The sequence below is a fragment of the Ambystoma mexicanum genome, chromosome 2q (assembly GCF_040938575.1).
Source record: "Ambystoma mexicanum isolate Mex_15411 chromosome 2q, UKY_AmexF1_1, whole genome shotgun sequence".
In the NCBI taxonomy this organism is placed as follows: domain Eukaryota; kingdom Metazoa; phylum Chordata; class Amphibia; order Caudata; family Ambystomatidae; genus Ambystoma; species Ambystoma mexicanum.
Window position 1 is genome coordinate 185,567,462 of NC_090924.1, and position 19,537 is coordinate 185,586,998.

General features: G+C 45.3%; 1 protein-coding gene across 1 annotated transcript in view; it reads right to left on the reverse strand.

Annotated features, from left to right (window-relative positions):
• Window positions 1–673: 673 nt before the first annotated feature.
• LOC138569266 (CMRF35-like molecule 5) overlaps window positions 674–19,537 on the reverse strand; it is a 209,689-nt gene continuing 190,825 nt past the window's right edge. Inside the window, exon 4 of the mRNA XM_069647097.1 lies at window positions 674–5,646. Coding sequence (XP_069503198.1) covers window positions 5,502–5,646 — 145 coding nt within the window. The 3' untranslated portion in view covers window positions 674–5,501. The remainder of the gene's footprint in view (window positions 5,647–19,537) is intronic.

Consider the following 19,537-nt stretch of genomic DNA (forward strand, 5'->3'; position numbering starts at 1 on the left):
ATAACTGTCATTTTATGTATACATTTATTGGTCATTTGCATAGCGCTTATACACAAGTGTTTCTAGGAGCCAGCAGACAAGAAGGTTGCAGGGGAGCAGGGGAATCAAAAGTGAAGCAACACATGTAGAACAACAAAACACGGTTAGATTGGCCTTGTGACAAATTCAATCCTACGTGCAAGTGCATGACAAGAAGTAAGTACATGGGGGGGTAGAGGGAGAAGTGCAGAAGTGGGGTGCCCCCAACGAAGGGGGAGGGCAATTGCTGGGAGGGCCAAAGTAGCAAGTGCAGGGGTTAGGATTGGTATTAGTTGTGTGAAGAGCACCTTAACGAATGTAACAAAAGGTAGCAAGGGACCACGCCGATATAGTGGAACAATATGTTTTACTGTTCAAAATAGACAAATATACTTGACGTATAAGTGTTTATGATATACTACACAAAGTGTAATACTCTTTAAATGACCATAAAATGACTGTTGTTTGGAAGTACAATAAAGCATTTATGTAAAAAGCTACACTACTAAAGTTGATTGTTCTATTTCGTAAATGTTTTAGTTTTGTGTAACTGCAATTAAGAAATAGTGCATTTACTATGATAGAAATAACATATACCCGTCATGGTAAATTGAGCTATCAAAATACAGTACATATTGTAGCATAAACAATAGGGGACAATCAAACGATTTATTCATTTGAAAGCATAGTTGCTGATTAACAAATACATTATAACAATAACGCTAACTTACTGTTCAATTATTCCTAGAGAGAGACTATTTAGTTCACAAAAACATTTCCAGAAATAACTATGATTTACTCCTGCAAAGAAAAGAGTAAGTCAAACGTAAATCAGAATGTTTTACCATAACCTCTTTTTGAATCAAAGAGATACTCCTGGTAATTTGGTAGGCCCAGACACAAATACTGATGTTAGAAATGCACAAGTTTCAAGTTTAAATTGCAACACATTTCAGCATCATGTTACTGGTGCATTGATGCGCCAAATGTCTATATGCTCATTGATTAGAAAAAAGAAAAGGGACATTAAAGGGAATTTGGCACACACAATGGGTAAGCTCAGCATAACAAACAAACAGAGAGAAAAAGACTAACCTTCTGAAGGCAACTATTTCAATGGGCTGAAAAACCATTAACACCTTTGTAGCAGCAAACCGCAAACATAGTTCAGAATTCTCATGCAAACTCAATGCATTGCCCACCCCTCCCTCCACTGAAAGGGCCCAAGATCCACCACAAAGAAATCCACTCAGTACAAACCATCAAAAAGTCTTCAAACTCTGGCGCTCAGAGCCCACATCTCTGCACACAGTGGCAAACTGCCTGGTCTTCAGACAACCCTTGACAACCTGACAATTCACCTTGCACTACCAAAAAACCTCTGCACATAAGTTGGACTTTCTCTGTAACATCTATCAGACAGAGCACACACATACATGCACACAATTTGCTCACCAAGAGACTATGGAGAACATACTACATTGGTTTGGGCTAGCAGCAAGCCCCAAATAGGCAAATCATTTGTCCACCAAAGACTATGGAGAGCAGACAACATTGTAAACCTGAGAGTGATTGTATTTCCATAATAACTCAATTCTCGCAAGACTCATCCTTACTTTATAAAATGGTATCTAGACACTGGGATATTTTGAGACTCGATAAGGATCTGTTACCTTTTTTTTTGACTGAGAAACCTAAATTTACTTTCACGAGAGCACATAGTATCAAACAGAAGTTGAGTCCCTCCTTTTTGGATGTTCAGGCAGACAGTACTGAAGGAACTTGGCTAAAAGGAAAGAAGGGATTTTTTAAATGTGGAAATTGTAATCAGTGCAAATATGCGTATGTTAATTGTGACTCCTTTACAGATGACAATGCAATGACAATTAAGATTAACCAGTTCATTAACTGTAAAACGTGCTTTGTTGTTTATGCTATTATTTGTATATGTGGTAAGCTTTACATTGGCAGCACTATTCGGCAATTGAGAATACGAATAAGGGAACATTTGGCCAGTTTAAGGAGTAGTGATGCTAAGACACCAATGTCCATTCATTGGCAGCTGCAACATCAGTTGGATAGCCAGGAAGATATAAGATTCATTGGTCTCATGCAAGTGAAGATGGGTAAACGGGGTGGTAATCTTAGGCTTAAACTTAGGCAACAAGAGAGCAAACTAATTTGTTATTTTAGAAGTACTACAGTCGGTCTTAACCAGGACCATGAAATGCATGTTTTCTTATGAAGTAATAACATGATTGACATTCCTCTTCCTTTCTGATTTACAATGAATGAAATCAGCATAATTGGCAATGCTATCTATTGTAATTATCACAACTTGTGATGCCGTTCCAGCCTTACCAGAGTATTGTTACATGGGATCAGAAATCATAGGATCTCATGTACTCATTAGTGAAAGTACAGCCATGGAAATAAAATAGAATATTTTTCATGAATTATATTATTTAAATAATTTAAGGGTTGCAATGGGATCTATTTGTTTGGTGGACGTATGCATATCATGAGGATGTAACTGTAGAATTAGTTGTGGTTTTATCGCACTATTTTGTATTTACAGAAAGTTAAATTCGAGTTGGAATAGCCCTATCAATTTAAAGTATTGGGTAACTGCAACTGATTGACATTAGCCAATGAATGAGATATATTGGCAATATATGTTGCTTTCTTAATCAGGGGACTCTGTAATAATGCCCATATAACGCTGAGTGCGCGTGTGTATGGCGCCGTCGCGCGCGCTTGCGAGTGACATCATTGCGCGTGCGTGCGCGTGACGTCATCGCGCATGCGTGACGTCATCGCGCGTGCGTGCGCGTGACGTCATCGCAGTGCGGCCCGCGATCCCGTGAGTGTCAATACATTTAAAATGGAAGGGGAAACTCGTGGGATCCCCTTAACATAACGAGGTTCTGGGATTCAGCCCATGTAAAGGTAAGCCCATGGAAAATTGGAATACTAATAGGGAAGCATGTTATTGTATTTTAAACAGGATATACTCTACTTAACAGAACCATCCTTTTGGAATGGTTGAGGGAGGTCCTTCAGTAACTCATGATGTGCATATGGGAACTGAACATAATGCAATATTATTATATTATATATTTTCTTGTTCAACAATATAATTTGAGTGGCATGAGGGATTTATTGACCGATGAGCATTTTTAACTATGGAAATGATTAATATGGGGATCTATAGTTAACCCTATGAAGCGTAGTACAATGTATATATTTCTTGTAGGTGAAAGCCAATATTGGACCTAAAACATTTCGAATGTAAAGACTATTGGAACATATGGTATTCTAAGAACATAGATTTTCAGGTTGGTGAACATTCTAAATTTCAATCTATGCTATAATTGGGATAAAACGTTCATGTAATTCATACCATTAAAGGGTCTACAATACAGGGATGGAAGGTATTACTAATTGACATAGAGAGGGTAAGTTTCAACTCTATTTTCTAATGTTGCATTTCGAATATTCACATATCCTTTGGTCATGTTGGAATGGTGTCACAGGGTGATAATCAGTAATCTGTGTAACCAATATATTGGAGTTGAGTTTTATTGTGAAAACAGTTGATAACTGGATGTTATGTTGAACACACATTTTTTGAGGAAAAACTAAATTATTGTTTTATGTTTATTTTTCTTTGAATATTCATCTTATATCTTGACTATGGCGTGAATTTTCCCATATCCTGACCTGACATGTTGGCACCATATGGTATGGTTTTTGAATTTTCTCTTTTTTATTCTTCTTTTTTTCGATATATTGAATGAATGTAATAATCTGTACAGCCTTGATAACGACCAAAGGTCGAAACACGTGTCGGCTGTTCTTTACTTTGGAAGATAAATTAAAAAATATATTGAACTGACAAGCGTTATGTAACTTGAAGATTTTTTGAACCTATCCTGAGGAATTTTAGCAACAGTGATAATAGGTCTCATAAAAAGTTGTTGGTGTGAGCGCGAGATATCCTCCCGAACTCTGATACTCTTGTCTACTTTGTACAAACTTTGTGGGAAGTTTGAGGGAGTGATATCACTTGCTGCCGACCGCCCCTTTCTTATATATATTTTTTTTGAAGTTCGAGAGTGGAAAATAGCGCACGCAATTTGATAGCGATCCCACAACATTTGGTATTAACATTGTATAGGTCTCACAGAAACCCCCAAATAGAATCAGACAGACATTCTGCCATACGCACAATGTGTCAGCACACAATGCTCCAGCCAAGAAGCACAGGAAATCGGACTAATATGTCTTGGGCCCTCATTATGATTATGGCGGTCTGGAAACAAGGGTGCCAGTAGCAACATACCAGCACCCTTTTCGGACCGACATACCCCGAGAATGCTGGTATGGGCACAGATCCCCCAGCAGTTCAGGCCCCTACCGGCATGTCTCACACTGAAGCACCGGATACGTTAGCAACAATGCCAGTGCTTCAGTGTCCCCATTCCCATGGAGTCCTATTTCCTAGTTCTGCTGCCAATTGTGATTTCCCGGTAGCACCGGGATATCAGGCGGTGAAATCCGTGTTACAGAGTTGGCAGCAACCCGCCAGTAGCACCAGAGGCTTACAACCAACCTCGTAATGTGGCCCTTGGTTTCCCCTCGCACTTTAACCAAACAGGAAGAGCACAACCAGTAGTAATGGAGAAGATAGCCAAACCTCCCAACAACAACATAGCAAAAGCTTCAATCCAAAAGTCTGCCTCTCATTTAATCATTCCCACTCTCACCTCTGACGCTCATTTTCATCTCCCACCACTTGACTCTAGCCATCAAATCAACCATCACACACAGCAGCAACTTCCCACAGACACATGACACTAACAGAAGAAACGCAGATCAGTTTGTTAACACTGTCATGTTCTCCCATGACAGCAGCAGCAGCTAGCTAGTTTCCTTGTAGCGCTTACTGCAACTGGCTGACCTTGGGCTCCCCCTTCTGGATTAAACATACACTTATGGCTCTCTCCACCAATACCCGCCAAACATCACACCTGCACAAGGCACATGTACAACCCGCTTGCAAGAATCGACACCATAGAATTTCCACTTGCCCCTTCTGACATTCCATGAACAATCTCCCCTGCTTCTGTTCTTGCAGGGGTACATGCAGCAAGGACGCCTACATGGAAAAGGTGTGCTATATAAGACAATTATGCTTTACATTACATATGAAACATCTGTCATGCTGGTCTCATCATTTTCAATGTTGAGCACCTTTTGTGTCCATTTTTTGTGTGTCTGATTGTTATCACCTTTAACAGTAGCATTATTGCAATTCAGTCTGCAGGCATCAACATTTTAGACAAAAAGAGACAGAATAAGGGAAACAAGGGAATACGTCCATATTACTTCTGTGCTAAGGAGGCACGCCTCGCTTTCTGCATTCCATTACTTTCTAGAATCCAAACGCTGTGTTCTTCAAGTGGATAATCCTCATTAGGTCAATTCACTGCGCAGTGTGAAGGGCACCTTGTCCAGCCTCTGGTCACCCACCTCACACAAATCACAGAGAAGAGTAACATCAGCACGAGTGGTATTTTCAGAAACACCAGGATCAGGAAATGGACGTTACTCATGGAGATGAACCTGAAGGGGGAAGTTAAAATAACGGAAGTGAGGTGGTAATTCTCGGATTTGCTGTCATACTTTTAAAAACGACATTAACGTATTTGCTTCACGTCTGTACAGGTCATATGTATCAGGTTAGTCTATCTAAAAGAAACAAGTGAATCCAGAAACTGGTACTGGGCAAGAAATATGTTCTAAAATCTAAGGGGCTGAATTACACATCTTTTATTTCATGAGAAAAGGTGTTGTATGCTTCAAATGGTGTAACTTGCACCATTGCAAGTTGAACACAAATCAGAAAAATTGTACCTCTGATTCGTAAGAATTTACTTGCGCCTGACTTCCTGGTGCCACCGGGCTATTACAAGTCTGGCTGCCCGGGAAGTCAGGCGGCGGTAAAATGTAAGTCCCCATTCCCATAGAGTCCCGCAGGACTTCTGCGCACAAAAGGACCTAGCCACCCCCATTGCATCCCACCCTCTGCCCCCCTAGTGGATTGGGTGTTTCCTGCAGTCACCTGACTGAGGAAAACACTCTGTTTTTCCAGGCTTTCTGCTGCTGTAGAGCCCATTTCCCTTACCGCCCTCCGACGATGGCACAGAATCTCGTGGTCCTTCCTCACCCACAAAGCAGGTGAGTGCTTTGAGCACAGGAGCCACTCCTCCGCCATAGCCCATCCAGTGCCATCTGCGCACAAGAAGGAACCACTCTCCCCTGTTGCATCCTGCCTCGTGCCCGCATCCCCGCTGCACTGATTGGGTATGTCCTGAAGTTAGCTGACCGGGAAAGCTGGAAACATATACCTCGTAATCCCACAGCACAGAGCAGCCATGCCTGAGTAGCCGGCTAAGGGCCTAAGCAAGGGCTCTTCCTCTTGGTGCCTACCAACCTTGTTTGCTTGTCTGCCCTGGGCGCCCCAGCCCCTGACAAGCCTTGTTGTCCATCTACCACAACAATAAGGTAGAGAACAACGATTTGCCGACACTTTCAATACTGTTGGAGGCCCATACTTTGAATCTAGCTACTTTGTTGTGTCTCTACCTTGCATCTTTTTCCACAGGGCTAATGCCGTAGGCCTGTATTCTGAAGCTAGCTACTATTTAGTGTACTACCGTGCATCCTTTCCCACAGGGACAGTGCCACAGGCCAGTATTTTGAATCTAGCTGTGTTTTTAATCTAGATACTGTTTGCTACCACTAACCAGCATCATTTTGTACAGGGATAGTGCCGTATGCCCCTATTTTTTATCTAGCTGTATTTTGAATCTAGCTACTGTTTTGTGTCATCATCCAGCATCTATCTCCACAGGGGTAGTGACGTAAGCCAGCATTTTCGGTCTATCCACTGTTTAGTGCCACTATCTTGCATCTTTTTCCACAGTGTTGGTGCCGTAGACCTGCATTCTGAATACAGCTACTGTTTTGTGCCACAACTTTGCATCTTTTTTCCATAGGGCTTGTGTTGCAGGCTTGTTTTTACTTCCACAGGAGTTAGGCGCTGTATCTCTCAACTCACATTTCAGCCCTTCTCCACATCCTCCCTGCGCTTGCCTACACAGTACTCCATTTAAGAGATCCACCTTCTCACTCATCAAGGCTTCATTGACATCGAATCCGACTCCGGCTGCTCTCGACTCTCTTGCAACTCTCGTACAACTCCTTCCCCTAACTCTGAGGCTGTAGGTCCTCTGGCATACAAAGCACTCTGTCACACCAGAAACCTCTCCACACAATCACTCATACACCTCCCCCACTTACCACCTCTCCCTCCTCAACCTGAACCCCGAGGAGCACACATACCCCCAGCCTTCCCAGACCAACCCATCCACACCATCCATGAGGCCTCCCACCAGACTCACCCCGGCCATCTGCATCTCACCCGGCCACTAACCAGACCCTTCCTCCTCCAGGTCTACCTTCCCCATCCTACTCTCACATTTCCTCCTCTCATTCTGTAACGCTCACCTGATTCTCGCAGAGGCGCCGGTCTTGACTGGGCGACTACCGTATCTTCAAAGGTGATGTGCAGCACCCGGATGGCTCTTTGGGCTGGACCTCTGTGCCCTGTATGCCTGACGTGCAGAGTAAGATGTCTGCAGATAGAAAATACAGGGTTAATGAACTGGGGTTATTGGGGTGTCCCTATCTCTTTCCTCTTCTCCTCTCCTGTAGACCCCCACAGGTTAACGCTCTCACCTTAGGTAAGTGAATGCCGAGCTCTCCATCTGCCTTGGGGCAGGGTGCTGTAACCAGTTTCTTCACTGGATAGGTAGCGCAGGCCTCTTGACTTCAGAGGACTGCTGTCCGTCGTTTACTGCACGAACGGTAAGTTTCGAGTAACTCAAATGTCTTTAAAGTCTTTAATAATGATGTCTCTTGTTTTGCAGGGTTCCGGCGATGGCGGATGACGGGCTGAAGTGAGTTGAAGATGGAGCCCGTGTGATGAATAGAAGCGCCTGGAAGCACGTAAGTAAGCGCTTGTTGCCAGCTTCACGAAGCGCTCTAGCTGTCTTTTTATTTTGCAGGTACAAGTTCGGAGCGGCTGCAGGGTGCCGGGATACCCACTAGGTTAGATGTGGAAAGGAGTAATGGCACGTGAGTATTAAAGTTCCCCAATGTCTTTAAACGCACCTTGTTTTGTCTTTCAGATGCGGGATGCAGCGCCGACGGCCTCCGGAGCGTGCGAAGAGTTGGTAAGCTTTTGTCTTTCAGATGCCGGAATGCAGTGTGAAGACCTCCGGAGCGCACGAAGAGTAGGTAAGCCTTTGCCTTTCAGATGCCAGAATGCTAACCTGTTCTTTCTTGTCTTTATAGGTGTTGCTGAAGACTGGATTCAGGATGGTAAGCCTTTTTCCTTAGGCCCAGGACCGGATGCAGAAGACACGATGAGCGTTCTGCTGCAGAGGGTGCAGAATAACGCAAAGCAAGATTCATACACCGGGTGTGGTTTAAATAGCCTCCTGTAGTGCTTAGGTGTCTCCTTCCACAGCCACGCCTAAGAAAGAAAAGAGTTCCTGGTAAAAAAAGAGTTCCTGCCTTCCAGAAGAGTTCCAGTGTTCTGAATCTAGGGAGTGGCTCCAGCCCCACCCAACAGGAAAAGTAGTTCCAAACAGAAGAGGATCAGAGGCTCAACTGGCAGGCAAGTAAGCAGCATGGTCTGCTGCAGGTAAGTCCACCCAAGCATTATGAGCCCGGCGCTTCCAGCGCTGGGACTGGGCATATTTATGAGCCTGGTGCCACTGGCGCCAGGACTGGGTCCAAAAGGTCCCAATTGGGACTGGTTGGCACTCGGAACCTGGGTTATGGATCTGCTTCCAAGGGAGTTGGGAAAACCCTGACCTTTTGGAAGCAGAGATCATGACAGTACCCCCCCTCAAGGCCCCTCCCAAACTGGGCTTCTCCGGGGGTTTTGGCTTGTCAGGAAATGTTCGGTGAAATCTTTTGATTAGGCGAGGAGCGTGGACATATTCAGCAGGTTCCCAGGATCTCTCTTGGGGGCCGTTGCCTTTCCAGTCAATTAGGTAGAATAGTTTAGATTTGGAGATCTTGGAGTCCAGAATGCCTTTGACTTCAAACTCGAGTTCTCCATCAACTAGGATAGGTTTTGGAGATTTGGTTAGTCGGGTTTGAGGTTGCACGGGTTTTAATAGAGAGACGTGGAAGACCGGATGTATCTTCATGTGCGGGGGCAAGTCCAACTTGACCGCTACTGGGTTTACTATGGTAGTGATGGAATAGGGACCAAGGTATCTTGGGTTGAATGTGCGTGGCCCTTTTAGAGATAGATATTTGGTGGATAACCAGACTTGATCCCCTACTTGATAGTGAGGGGCTTCCTTCCGATGTTGATCTGCTCCTTTCTTGTATTGTTCTTTAGCCCTTTGAAGGTGAGAAACAGCTTCCTTAAAGGCTTGGGTGATTGTAGAATGCAGGTAGTCTACTGCTGGTGTTTCAAGATCTTGGAGGGGATCCAACTCCGAGGTTCGAGGGTGACTGCCGTACAAAAGAAAAAACGGGGTTTTCTCAGTTCCCGAATGGACAGAGTTATTGTAGGCATACTCGGCTATCCAAAGGATATCTTTCCAAGTTTTTTCAGTTTGTTACAGCATGCAGCGTAAATACTGTTCCAGAGTTTGATTGGTCCTCTCAGTTTGTCCGTCGGTCTGAGGGTGGTGACTGGTCGATAGTCTCACATCAATTTGAGCCGACCGACAGCAACTTCGCCAAAAATGAGAAATAAATTGACTACCTCGATCCGAAATTAGAACCGAAGGAAAACCGTGCAGTCGGACGATGTTTTTGAGAAATTCTCGGGCCAGAGTTGCTGCTGTTGGCAAGCCTTTGAGCGGAATGAAATGCGCCATCTTGGAGAATATGTCCACGATTACTAGAATCGTATTGTATCCGGAGCATGGAGGTAGATCGGTGATGAAGTCCATAGAAAGCGTATGCCAAGGGCGAGGTGGGATGTCAATAGGGCGTAAGAGGCCTGCTGGTCTTTCCTTTTGACTCTTGTTTTGGGCGCATACTCCACAGGACATTATAAAGTCTCTGATATCTTTTTTCCAAGACGGCCACCAGAAGTAGCGCTTGATCTTTTCTGAGGTCTTGGCTATACCGGGATGACCTTCCATTAAAGAGTCGTGATAACAAGAGATTACTTTTTTCTGTAAATCTGTGCTGGGTAGGTATAATCGTTCTTGGAAATACAATAAATTGTCCTTTACTGCAAAGTCCTTTCCCTGCAGATGCCAATTCTGTATGTCTGCTGGAGTTACAAGTTGCCTGGCTTTATCCTTAACTTCCTCTATGGATTCTGTGGTGATTACACCCAGAATTCTTTGTTCGGGAATGATTGGTACAGGTTTAGGGTTGATCAAGTGTTCTTCCACTCCCATCCGAGAAAGGGCATCAGCTTTACCGTTTTTTGTACCAGGTCGATAGGTAATTATGAAGTCAAACTCGGCAAAGAATAATGCCCAACGGAGTTGTCTAGAGGATTGGGCTTTTGCGGTTTTCAAATATTGCAGGTTTCGGTGATCCGTAATCACAGTAACGGTGTGTCGGGGCCCCAGCAGATAATGCCGCCAAGCCTTAAAGGCAGACTTGATAGCCAGAAGTTCCTTGTCAGTAATCGTGTAATTGACTTCAGGAGGCGAGAATTTGCGGGACCAAAAAGCCACGGGATGCAACTGATTGGTTACCGGGTCCTTTTGTGATAGAACTGCCCCCATGGCAAGGCTTGAAGCATCAGTTTCCACGATGTAGGGGAGTTCGGGGCGAGGGTGTTTTAAGATTGGTGCAGAGATAAATTTAGTCTTCAAATCCTGGAAAGCTTGTTCCGCCTCGCTAGACCATTCAAAACGTTTGTTTTTCTTTAACAAGGCAGTGATGGGCTGGACTATTCGAGAGAACTCGGGGATAAACCTGCGGTAAAAGTTAGCGAAGCCTAACATGCTTTGCACACCTTTTACGGAGGATGATGATGGCCATTTGAGAACTGCATCGACCTTCTTTGAATCCATACGCACTCCGCCAGGTGATAATATGAATCCCAAGAATTCAACTTCAGTCACGTTGAAAACACATTTTTCCAACTTAGCGAAAAGTTTGTGTTGACGCAATCTTTCGAGGACCATTTTCACGTGTTTCCGATGTTCAGATTCCGATGACGAATAAACAAGAATGTCGTCGATGTAAACAACAACACACACATCTATGAGCTCTCTGAGGACATCGTTCATAAAATATTGAAAGGCGGCCGGGGCATTGCAAAGTCCGAAGGGCATGACCTGATATTCAAATAGCCCATACTTGGTGCGGAAGGCCGTCTTCCATTCATCGCCCTCTTTTACTCGTACCAAGTGGTAAGCTCCTCTAAGATCCAGCTTTGTATATATGCATGCTTTTCTGACTTGGTCCAGGAGTTCAGGGATCAAAGGTAACGGATATCTATTCTTAACGGTGATCTGGTTCAGGGAGCGATAATCGATACAAGTTCTAAGGTCTCCTTCCTTTTTTGGAACGAAGAACAAAGCTGAAGAGGCAGGGGACTTGGAGGGACGAATAAACCCATTTGCCAGGTATTGATCCAGGTATTGTCGAAGGTGAAGGTTCTCGGGCTCGGTGAGGGCATAAATTCTACTACAAGGAGGAGTAGATCCAGGTATCAGGTCTATCTGGCAGTCATAAGACCTATGAGGAGGTAGAGAGTTAGCCTGCTCCTTCCGGAAAACATCTTGGTATTCTAGGTATTCGGGAGGTAACTGGGGAGTCTCTGAAGAAATTGCTGCCAGTGCAACACCAGGTGGAGGGTGACACGTAGAGACACATTCTGGAAACTGGACCGTTCTTGCTCGCCAATCGATCAGAGGATTGTGTTTCTCTAACCAAGGTATTCCTAGAATAATCTGGAACTGAGGGGCCTTGATCACATCGAACACGATCTTCTCATGGTGTCCATCTTGACTTACTAGCGTCACCTCTTGAGTGGTATGCGTTACTGGCCCGGAGGCTATCTCCGTACCATCCACCGTAGTAATTACGTCCTTTACAGCCTTGGGACAAAGAGTTAGATTCATCCTCAAAACCATTTCATGATCCACATAATTGCCGATGGCACCGCTGTCGACGTAAGCTTCAATTGCATGTAATCGACTCGGATTATCAGGGCTAATGAGGACCATAGGTATCACGAAATGCGAGGTCACGGAACTGGTTTTCACGCTCGGCAAGAGGACCTCTATTCTTGTCGGGCGAGGTCGTTTCCCTGCTCAGAGTTTGTAACTGTGGTAACTGCTGCTCCTACTGCCTTCTTGGCAGGTTTCACCGGACAGTCTCGAAGAAAGTGCCCTGAGTTTCCGCAATATAGGCATAATTGCAACTGTTTTCTCCTTTCCCGCTCCCTTTGTGTTAGAGGACCTTTCCGACCCCCTATTTGCATGGGTTCCCCGGAGTCTACTCCTTTGGAAGGAGTTGGCGGTTTGGAAAATACTCGAGCATCAAACTTGGAACGATCGGCCTTCCTGTTCTGCAGTCTGTGATCTATTTGAACGACCAAGTCTATATAATCCGAACAGTCTTGTGGGGGATTCACTACTTGGGCTAAAACGTCTTTGAGCTCTCCACGTAGACCTCTATAAAACAGCGTAATCCTTTTGTCCTCAGGCCATTGAGTTTCCACTATTAGTCTATTGAAAGATGCAATATAAGCCAAAAGGTCTTGATTACCCTGTCGCAACGAAAGAAGCTCATTGTCCAAGGCCTGCCCCTGTGCATGTCTTGCGAACAGTTTTTCCATACTAAGCTGAAAGGCTTGAAAATCATGAAGAACCGGATCATCTTGATTAACTAGAGGGATCGACCAGTCTGCCGCATTGCCACTAAGGTACGAAAGTACAAAAGCTACTTTAGCTTGATCAGTTGGAAAGGCTGCTGGCCGGCATAAGAAGTGCAACCGGCACTGATTGATAAATACCGCAAACCTCTTTGGGTCACCAGAAAATCATTCGGGCGGAGCCAGAGGTACATTCCCAGGTAGGTTGATCTGCACTGGATTCATAGAGGATGTTGAAGGAAGATTTGCCCCTGATGCGGGTAGCGGGGTCTGTCCGGCTTGTGACTGTAGCAATTGTCTAGCAAGATCATCCGTTCTCTCCTTGGAAATAATTAGTTCCCTTCTTAGAGCGTTCGTTTCCTGACGAGCTGCATGCACTTCTGCCCTTAGTTCCCCAAGTAACCGGGCTAGGTGGTCAGTATCCGAGGTTTCCATAGCGCCTGGGCGAGAGTTTTGCGGTAGGCTTTGCGTTCTGTAACGCTCACCTGATTCTCGCAGAGGCGCCGGTCTTGACTGGGCGACTACCATATCTTCAAAGGTGATGTGCAGCACCCGGTTGGCTCTTTGGGCTGGACCTCTGTGCCCTGTATGCCTGACGTGCAGAGTAAGATGTCTGCAGATAGAAAATACAGGGTTAATGAACTGGGGTTATTGGGGTGTCCCTATCTCTTTCCTCTTCTCCTCTCCTGTAGACCCCCACAGGTTAACGCTCTCACCTTAGGTAAATGAATGCCGAGCTCTCCATCTGCCTTGGGGCAGGGTGCTGTAACCAGTTTCTTCACTGGATAGGTAGCGCAGGCCTCTTGACTTCAGAGGACTGCTGTCCGTCGTTTACTGCACGAACGGTAAGTTTCGAGTAACTCAAATGTCTTTAAAGTCTTTAATAATGATGTCTCTTGTTTTGCAGGGTTCCGGCGATGGCGGATGACGGGCTGAAGTGAGTTGAAGATGGAGCCCGTGTGATGAATAGAAGCGCCTGGAAGCACGTAAGTAAGCGCTTGTTGCCAGCTTCACGAAGCGCTCTAACTGTCTTTTTATTTTGCAGGTACAAGTTCGGAGCGGCTGCAGGGTGCCGGGATACCCACTAGGTTAGATGTGGAAAGGAGTAATGGCACGTGAGTATTAAAGTTCCCCAATGTCTTTAAACGCACCTTGTTTTGTCTTTCAGATGCGGGATGCAGCGCCGACGGCCTCCGGAGCGTGCGAAGAGTTGGTAAGCTTTTGTCTTTCAGATGCCGGAATGCAGTGTGAAGACCTCCTGAGCGCACGAAGAGTAGGTAAGCCTTTGCCTTTCAGATGCCAGAATGCTAACCTGTTCTTTCTTGTCTTTATAGGTGTTGCTGAAGACTGGATTCAGGATGGTAAGCCTTTTTCCTTAGGCCCAGGACCGGATGCAGAAGACACGATGAGCGTTCTGCTGCAGAGGGTGCAGAATAACGCAAAGCAAGATTCATACACCGGGTGTGGTTTAAATAGCCTCCTGTAGTGCTTAGGTGTCTCCTTCCACAGCCACGCCTAAGAAAGAAAAGAGTTCCTGGTAAAAAAAGAGTTCCTGCCTTCCAGAAGAGTTCCAGTGTTCTGAATCTAGGGAGTGGCTCCAGCCCCACCCAACAGGAAAAGTAGTTCCAAACAGAAGAGGATCAGAGGCTCAACTGGCAGGCAAGTAAGCAGCATGGTCTGCTGCAGGTAAGTCCACCCAAGCATTATGAGCCCGGCGCTTCCAGCGCTGGGACTGGGCATATTTATGAGCCTGATGCCACTGGCGCCAGGACTGGGTCCAAAAGGTCCCAATTGGGACTGGTTGGCACTCGGAACTTGGGTTATGGATCTGCTTCCAAGGGAGTTGGGAAAACCCTGACCTTTTGGAAGCAGAGATCATGACACATTCCCTATGCCATGACTCTCCTTTTGCATTCCAAAACTCTGCCAGGGCTATCTTAGCAACAACTCCTAACTCCACTGCTCCTCTGACACTCACAGCCCCCCCACCTGAATCTACTAAAAAACAGACACCCCACTACTCGTCTGCTCTCTTCACTGCACACCTCACCCTATCTCTCTCCCAGACCCACACATTCATCCCTCACATACACACTTACAGCCTCCCCCAAGTCTCCCAATGCAGTGAAATCACTCTTGATCCTTACGGATAACACAACTGGCACCGTCACCAGCTCCTCTACATGTCAGCCCCCTAACAACATTGCCAACCTTAGAAGATATTCACCTGGCCTCTCCATTGCAGCAGAAAATCAGTATGACATACCCAGTCACTGCCTTGCACACCAACCCACATCCCTCCCTACCACAGTGTCCACATCCCTTTCTACACCTCACAACAGTGTTTCCACCCGCAACTCCCACCACCAATAACCACCACACATGCCAACACCCATAGGACCCTACCCTCACAAAGATTTTTCACACAGCGCCACCAATACACTCAGCCTTACCCACCACTACCTGGAAGAGAAACAATAGGTCCACCCCTAGAAACCACTTTCCTCACAACAACTACCACTCACCACTCCACCTTGACCCCCTCAATCCATCCTGCAGAACAAACCCCTGTCAACCCCGGGCTCCCCCTAATGGGATCTCAGTTCCAGCCCTCCCCTCTCACCCACCCCACCTTTGCAAACCCTTCCTAGGGGTAGCGAACAATACACCACTGGTCTCCCATTATCCTCCACTCCTCACAGCAAACACCCAACCCATCAATGGACTAACGTGCATCCTAATCAATGCCAAAATCTGCTGCAAAAACCACCACAATATTTAGGACATAATATCCTCTGAAGACCCTGAAATCCTTTTCATCACAGAAACCTGGTTCTCCCTGGACTTCAGCCCATTGAGCACAAGGCTGTCCCTACAGGCTTCACTCTTATCGTGCATAACAGAACCAACAGGGCTGGTGGAATCGCCATCCTTTACAAATCCCTACACTCAATTTCACATTTCCAGGAACATGCCTGCAACTCATACTGCAAATCCCTCCTAGTGAAATTTCTCATCACGCCTACACATACTCGCAGCTTCTTGGTCATATACAGACCCTCAGGCTACAACAGACATTTTGTTGAAAACCTCAGTGTCTCCGGAGGATAGCTCAAGAGCAACATGCTTGCCTTGGAAGCAAGATGACATGGAGCACCAGTGGTTCGATTCCCGGGTTCGCGCTTAGAAACCTCTATCTATCTAAGCTATCCTTAGCTTCCATCCTGATTAATCAACACTCCCTCGGCCATGCTAAGGGATTTCAATATATGGTTCAGCAACCCACATAACCCCACAACAAGACCCTTCCTGGACAACCTGGAATCCCTTAATCAAACACAGCTATATCAGGACACACATACTCTACAGACCACACCTTAGACACAATCATCAGCTCTCCTGAACTGATCTCCACCCTGCCACCTCATCTACTAATCTATACAGACCAAGCAACCCTTTTCGTCACCCTCTCAACTGCAGACTCTCCATCCTCCCTGACTACCCCTGGACCCACATCCCACTCCCCTCTTCATAACAAGGTCAATGTAACCCAGACTTGGCTGATTCCCATCCTGATTCCCCACCCTTCCTCTCACTCCAGTCTGATCAGATCTCATCAGCCAATTTGACCAATGGCTCTCTGAAGCTCTTAGCCCTCTCCCCCCAGACCATTCTCCAACAGACAGGGCCCCTCCTCTACATGGTGCACCCCATCTCTCAAAACCACATCATGGAATGCAGATGGCGGGCCAACCTTTCGCCTTAGAATGCAACGTCTTACGCCCAGCTGATCAAAGCCTAAAAGGCAGAAATTTGCAAGGCCAAACATTTATTTTACTGGAATAGAATCACCAATGGCCCTAACACCTGCAGGAAACTCCACAAGATCATCACAGAATTCAAGGCATCCTTGCACCTTATCCTCCCCACCCCACTCCCAAGCACTCTGTGACTCTCTCTAACCACTTCCACAACATAGCCCTGGAAATAAACCTCACCATGCCTCGTCCCCTACATCCATGTCCGAGCTGTCAGACCCACCAGCTGCCCACCCACTCTTCTCTTCCTTCTCTTCTTTCTCCCACCGCAAATTACTAGAGCTACTATTTAGCTGTCACCCTTCAGGTTCCCCTGGAGATTCCTCCCCTCCTCTTCTAAAAGAAATCCTTTCTTCAACCAGGACTGACAGCTTAGCAAGATTGATCATTAATTCATCCCTCACTGCAGGCACTTTCTCAACAGATTTCAAGACAACCCACATAAAAGCCCTGCTAAACAAAACTCTCTTGCCAAATACAGACCTATCTCAAACCGTTTCATAGCCAAACGAATTGACCAAACAGCCTACACCCAGACATCCAGCTATGTCTGGTCAAAGATATTAACCCTCTCCTCGACCCCGCCTAACCCGGATTCAGACCTCCACTAGGAACTGAATCGTGCCGAGCCTCCAACTGGGATGATCTCAAAAGAACATCAAACTTGGAAGGTTGTGCTACACTAAACCTTCTCGACCTCTCCATCAGCCTTCGACACCATTGACCACTGCACCCTCACGGGCAGACTCTACTCTCTCTGCATCAGGGATGCAGCATTGAAATTGATCTACTCCTTTCTCTCCAACAGATCCCAAATAATACACATGCCTCCCTTCGCCTTGACTCCATGTCTTATTACCAACAGAATACCACAGGGCACCTCTCTCTCACCCCTGCTCTTTAACTTTGGTATCAGACAATTACTGAACAGACAAGAATGTGGAAACAAAAATGCCAAATTTTGAGAGGCACATTCCCCTGCGATTATATGTGGTGGGGGTTGGGTTATAAAAAATGTAAGGGGAGTATGGGGGAGGGCTGCAGAGGGTCTCCCCCTCATATAATTGTAGGGAATTGTTTTGAAAAAACAACATTCTGCATTTTTGGATTTGACATTTAAGATTCGTAGTATTCCAATAGATTCTTTCACTTCTACCTGAACCCTCTCCCCACTATCATCCGCTCACATGGCCGGCTTTGCTACAACTACACAAATGACGCCCAAATCATATTTAGGAAACCAAAGGATGCCTTGAACTCCTCTCCCAATCTCACTTCATGCCTCACAGAAATTGTCCACTGGATGCCGGCTATCCACATCCTTCTCAACCCTGGAAAATCTAAAGGTTTTTTATTTTTATTTTTTTATTGTTTAAGCTGAATTAATCAACCTTTCAATAAATATGTTATTCAAAACTCAAACAAAAACAATTACAACACATGGTTTAAAAAATGTGTAAGAAAAAGATTTACATTTAGTATTACAGTAAAAAACCAGTTGAGATTAAATAGAGATCAAACATTCATACACTTCAAATTTTCAGTGACAATAAAAACTCCACCATTGCCAAGACACAATCCCCAGAAAAACACATTTTCAAGCCGATAAATTAAAGAAATCTTTAAACAAATGCTGTAGGTACAACCTTCGCTGGGCCAGCAGCTTTTTACAGCTCACCAGCAAGTGCTTCAAACTTAGGGGGAAATGAGGAACCAGTAGACAAATGCAAACCAATATCTTATTAAATAATTAAAAAGAGCCAAGGCCAAAATACACCCCTAGTTCAGACCATGTTCCATGGATATGTGACCGGAGAGCAAGCCTTCAGCATTTAAGCAAACGTGCAAAGAAGCACCAGAATACAACTGGACAATGAATGACAGAACATGGGAGGGACACAAAGCTGCATTCACCTTCCTCCAGAGCAGCTCACACACGACAGAATCAAAGCCAATTTGAAAAAGTTCTTGTATATGGGCTGTCCTAAATGGCTTGCTTGCTTTTTAATAAGGGAACACGCCAGGAGATTTACAGAAGTACCAAACCCTTGAACAAAACCCGACTGATATGGATCTGCTAAGTTTTGTTGATTGATCCACTGAGTAAAGTCTTGAAGGAGCAGCCACTCAACAATCTTCCGCAGAGCGTCCAACAGAGCTATTGGGCGATAATTGATCGGCAACTCTCGATCTCCTTTCTTAAAAATTGAGATAATAAGAGACCTATTCTATGAGCTGGGAATTAGATTGGCCTTTATCACCTGGTCAAATATGTGAGAAGGTATTATCACCCATTCGTCAGGATCTTCCTTCACCATGTAATTAGTTGGGCGGTGCAGGGTAAATGTGATGGTATTACCGTATACCGCTGCATTACTGCACTGCCCAACTATTAGTTGGGTGGAAGTTTGGAGGATTCACCTCCAGCTATGAGCTCGAGGTAAACCTGCCAACTTTCTGCCTCATTTTGGTGGAATTACTGCTGGCAGAATGACTATGGTAATTCTGCTGAAAGGCCCCATGGAGTCCTATGGACTGCCATAAATGGGGACCAACACTGTCACCACCACTTGTAATCTGGCGGTAATACCACCGGACCAAGTGGTGAAATGGTAATTCGGTTTGGTGGTATCTCAGCCAATTTACCACCGAGATACCACCAAACATATATTTGTTTTTGCCAATGCCTGCTGCTGTTGATTTGCCATTCAAGTGAATCCCCTATGAAAATGCACAATGAATAGAAATATCTCTG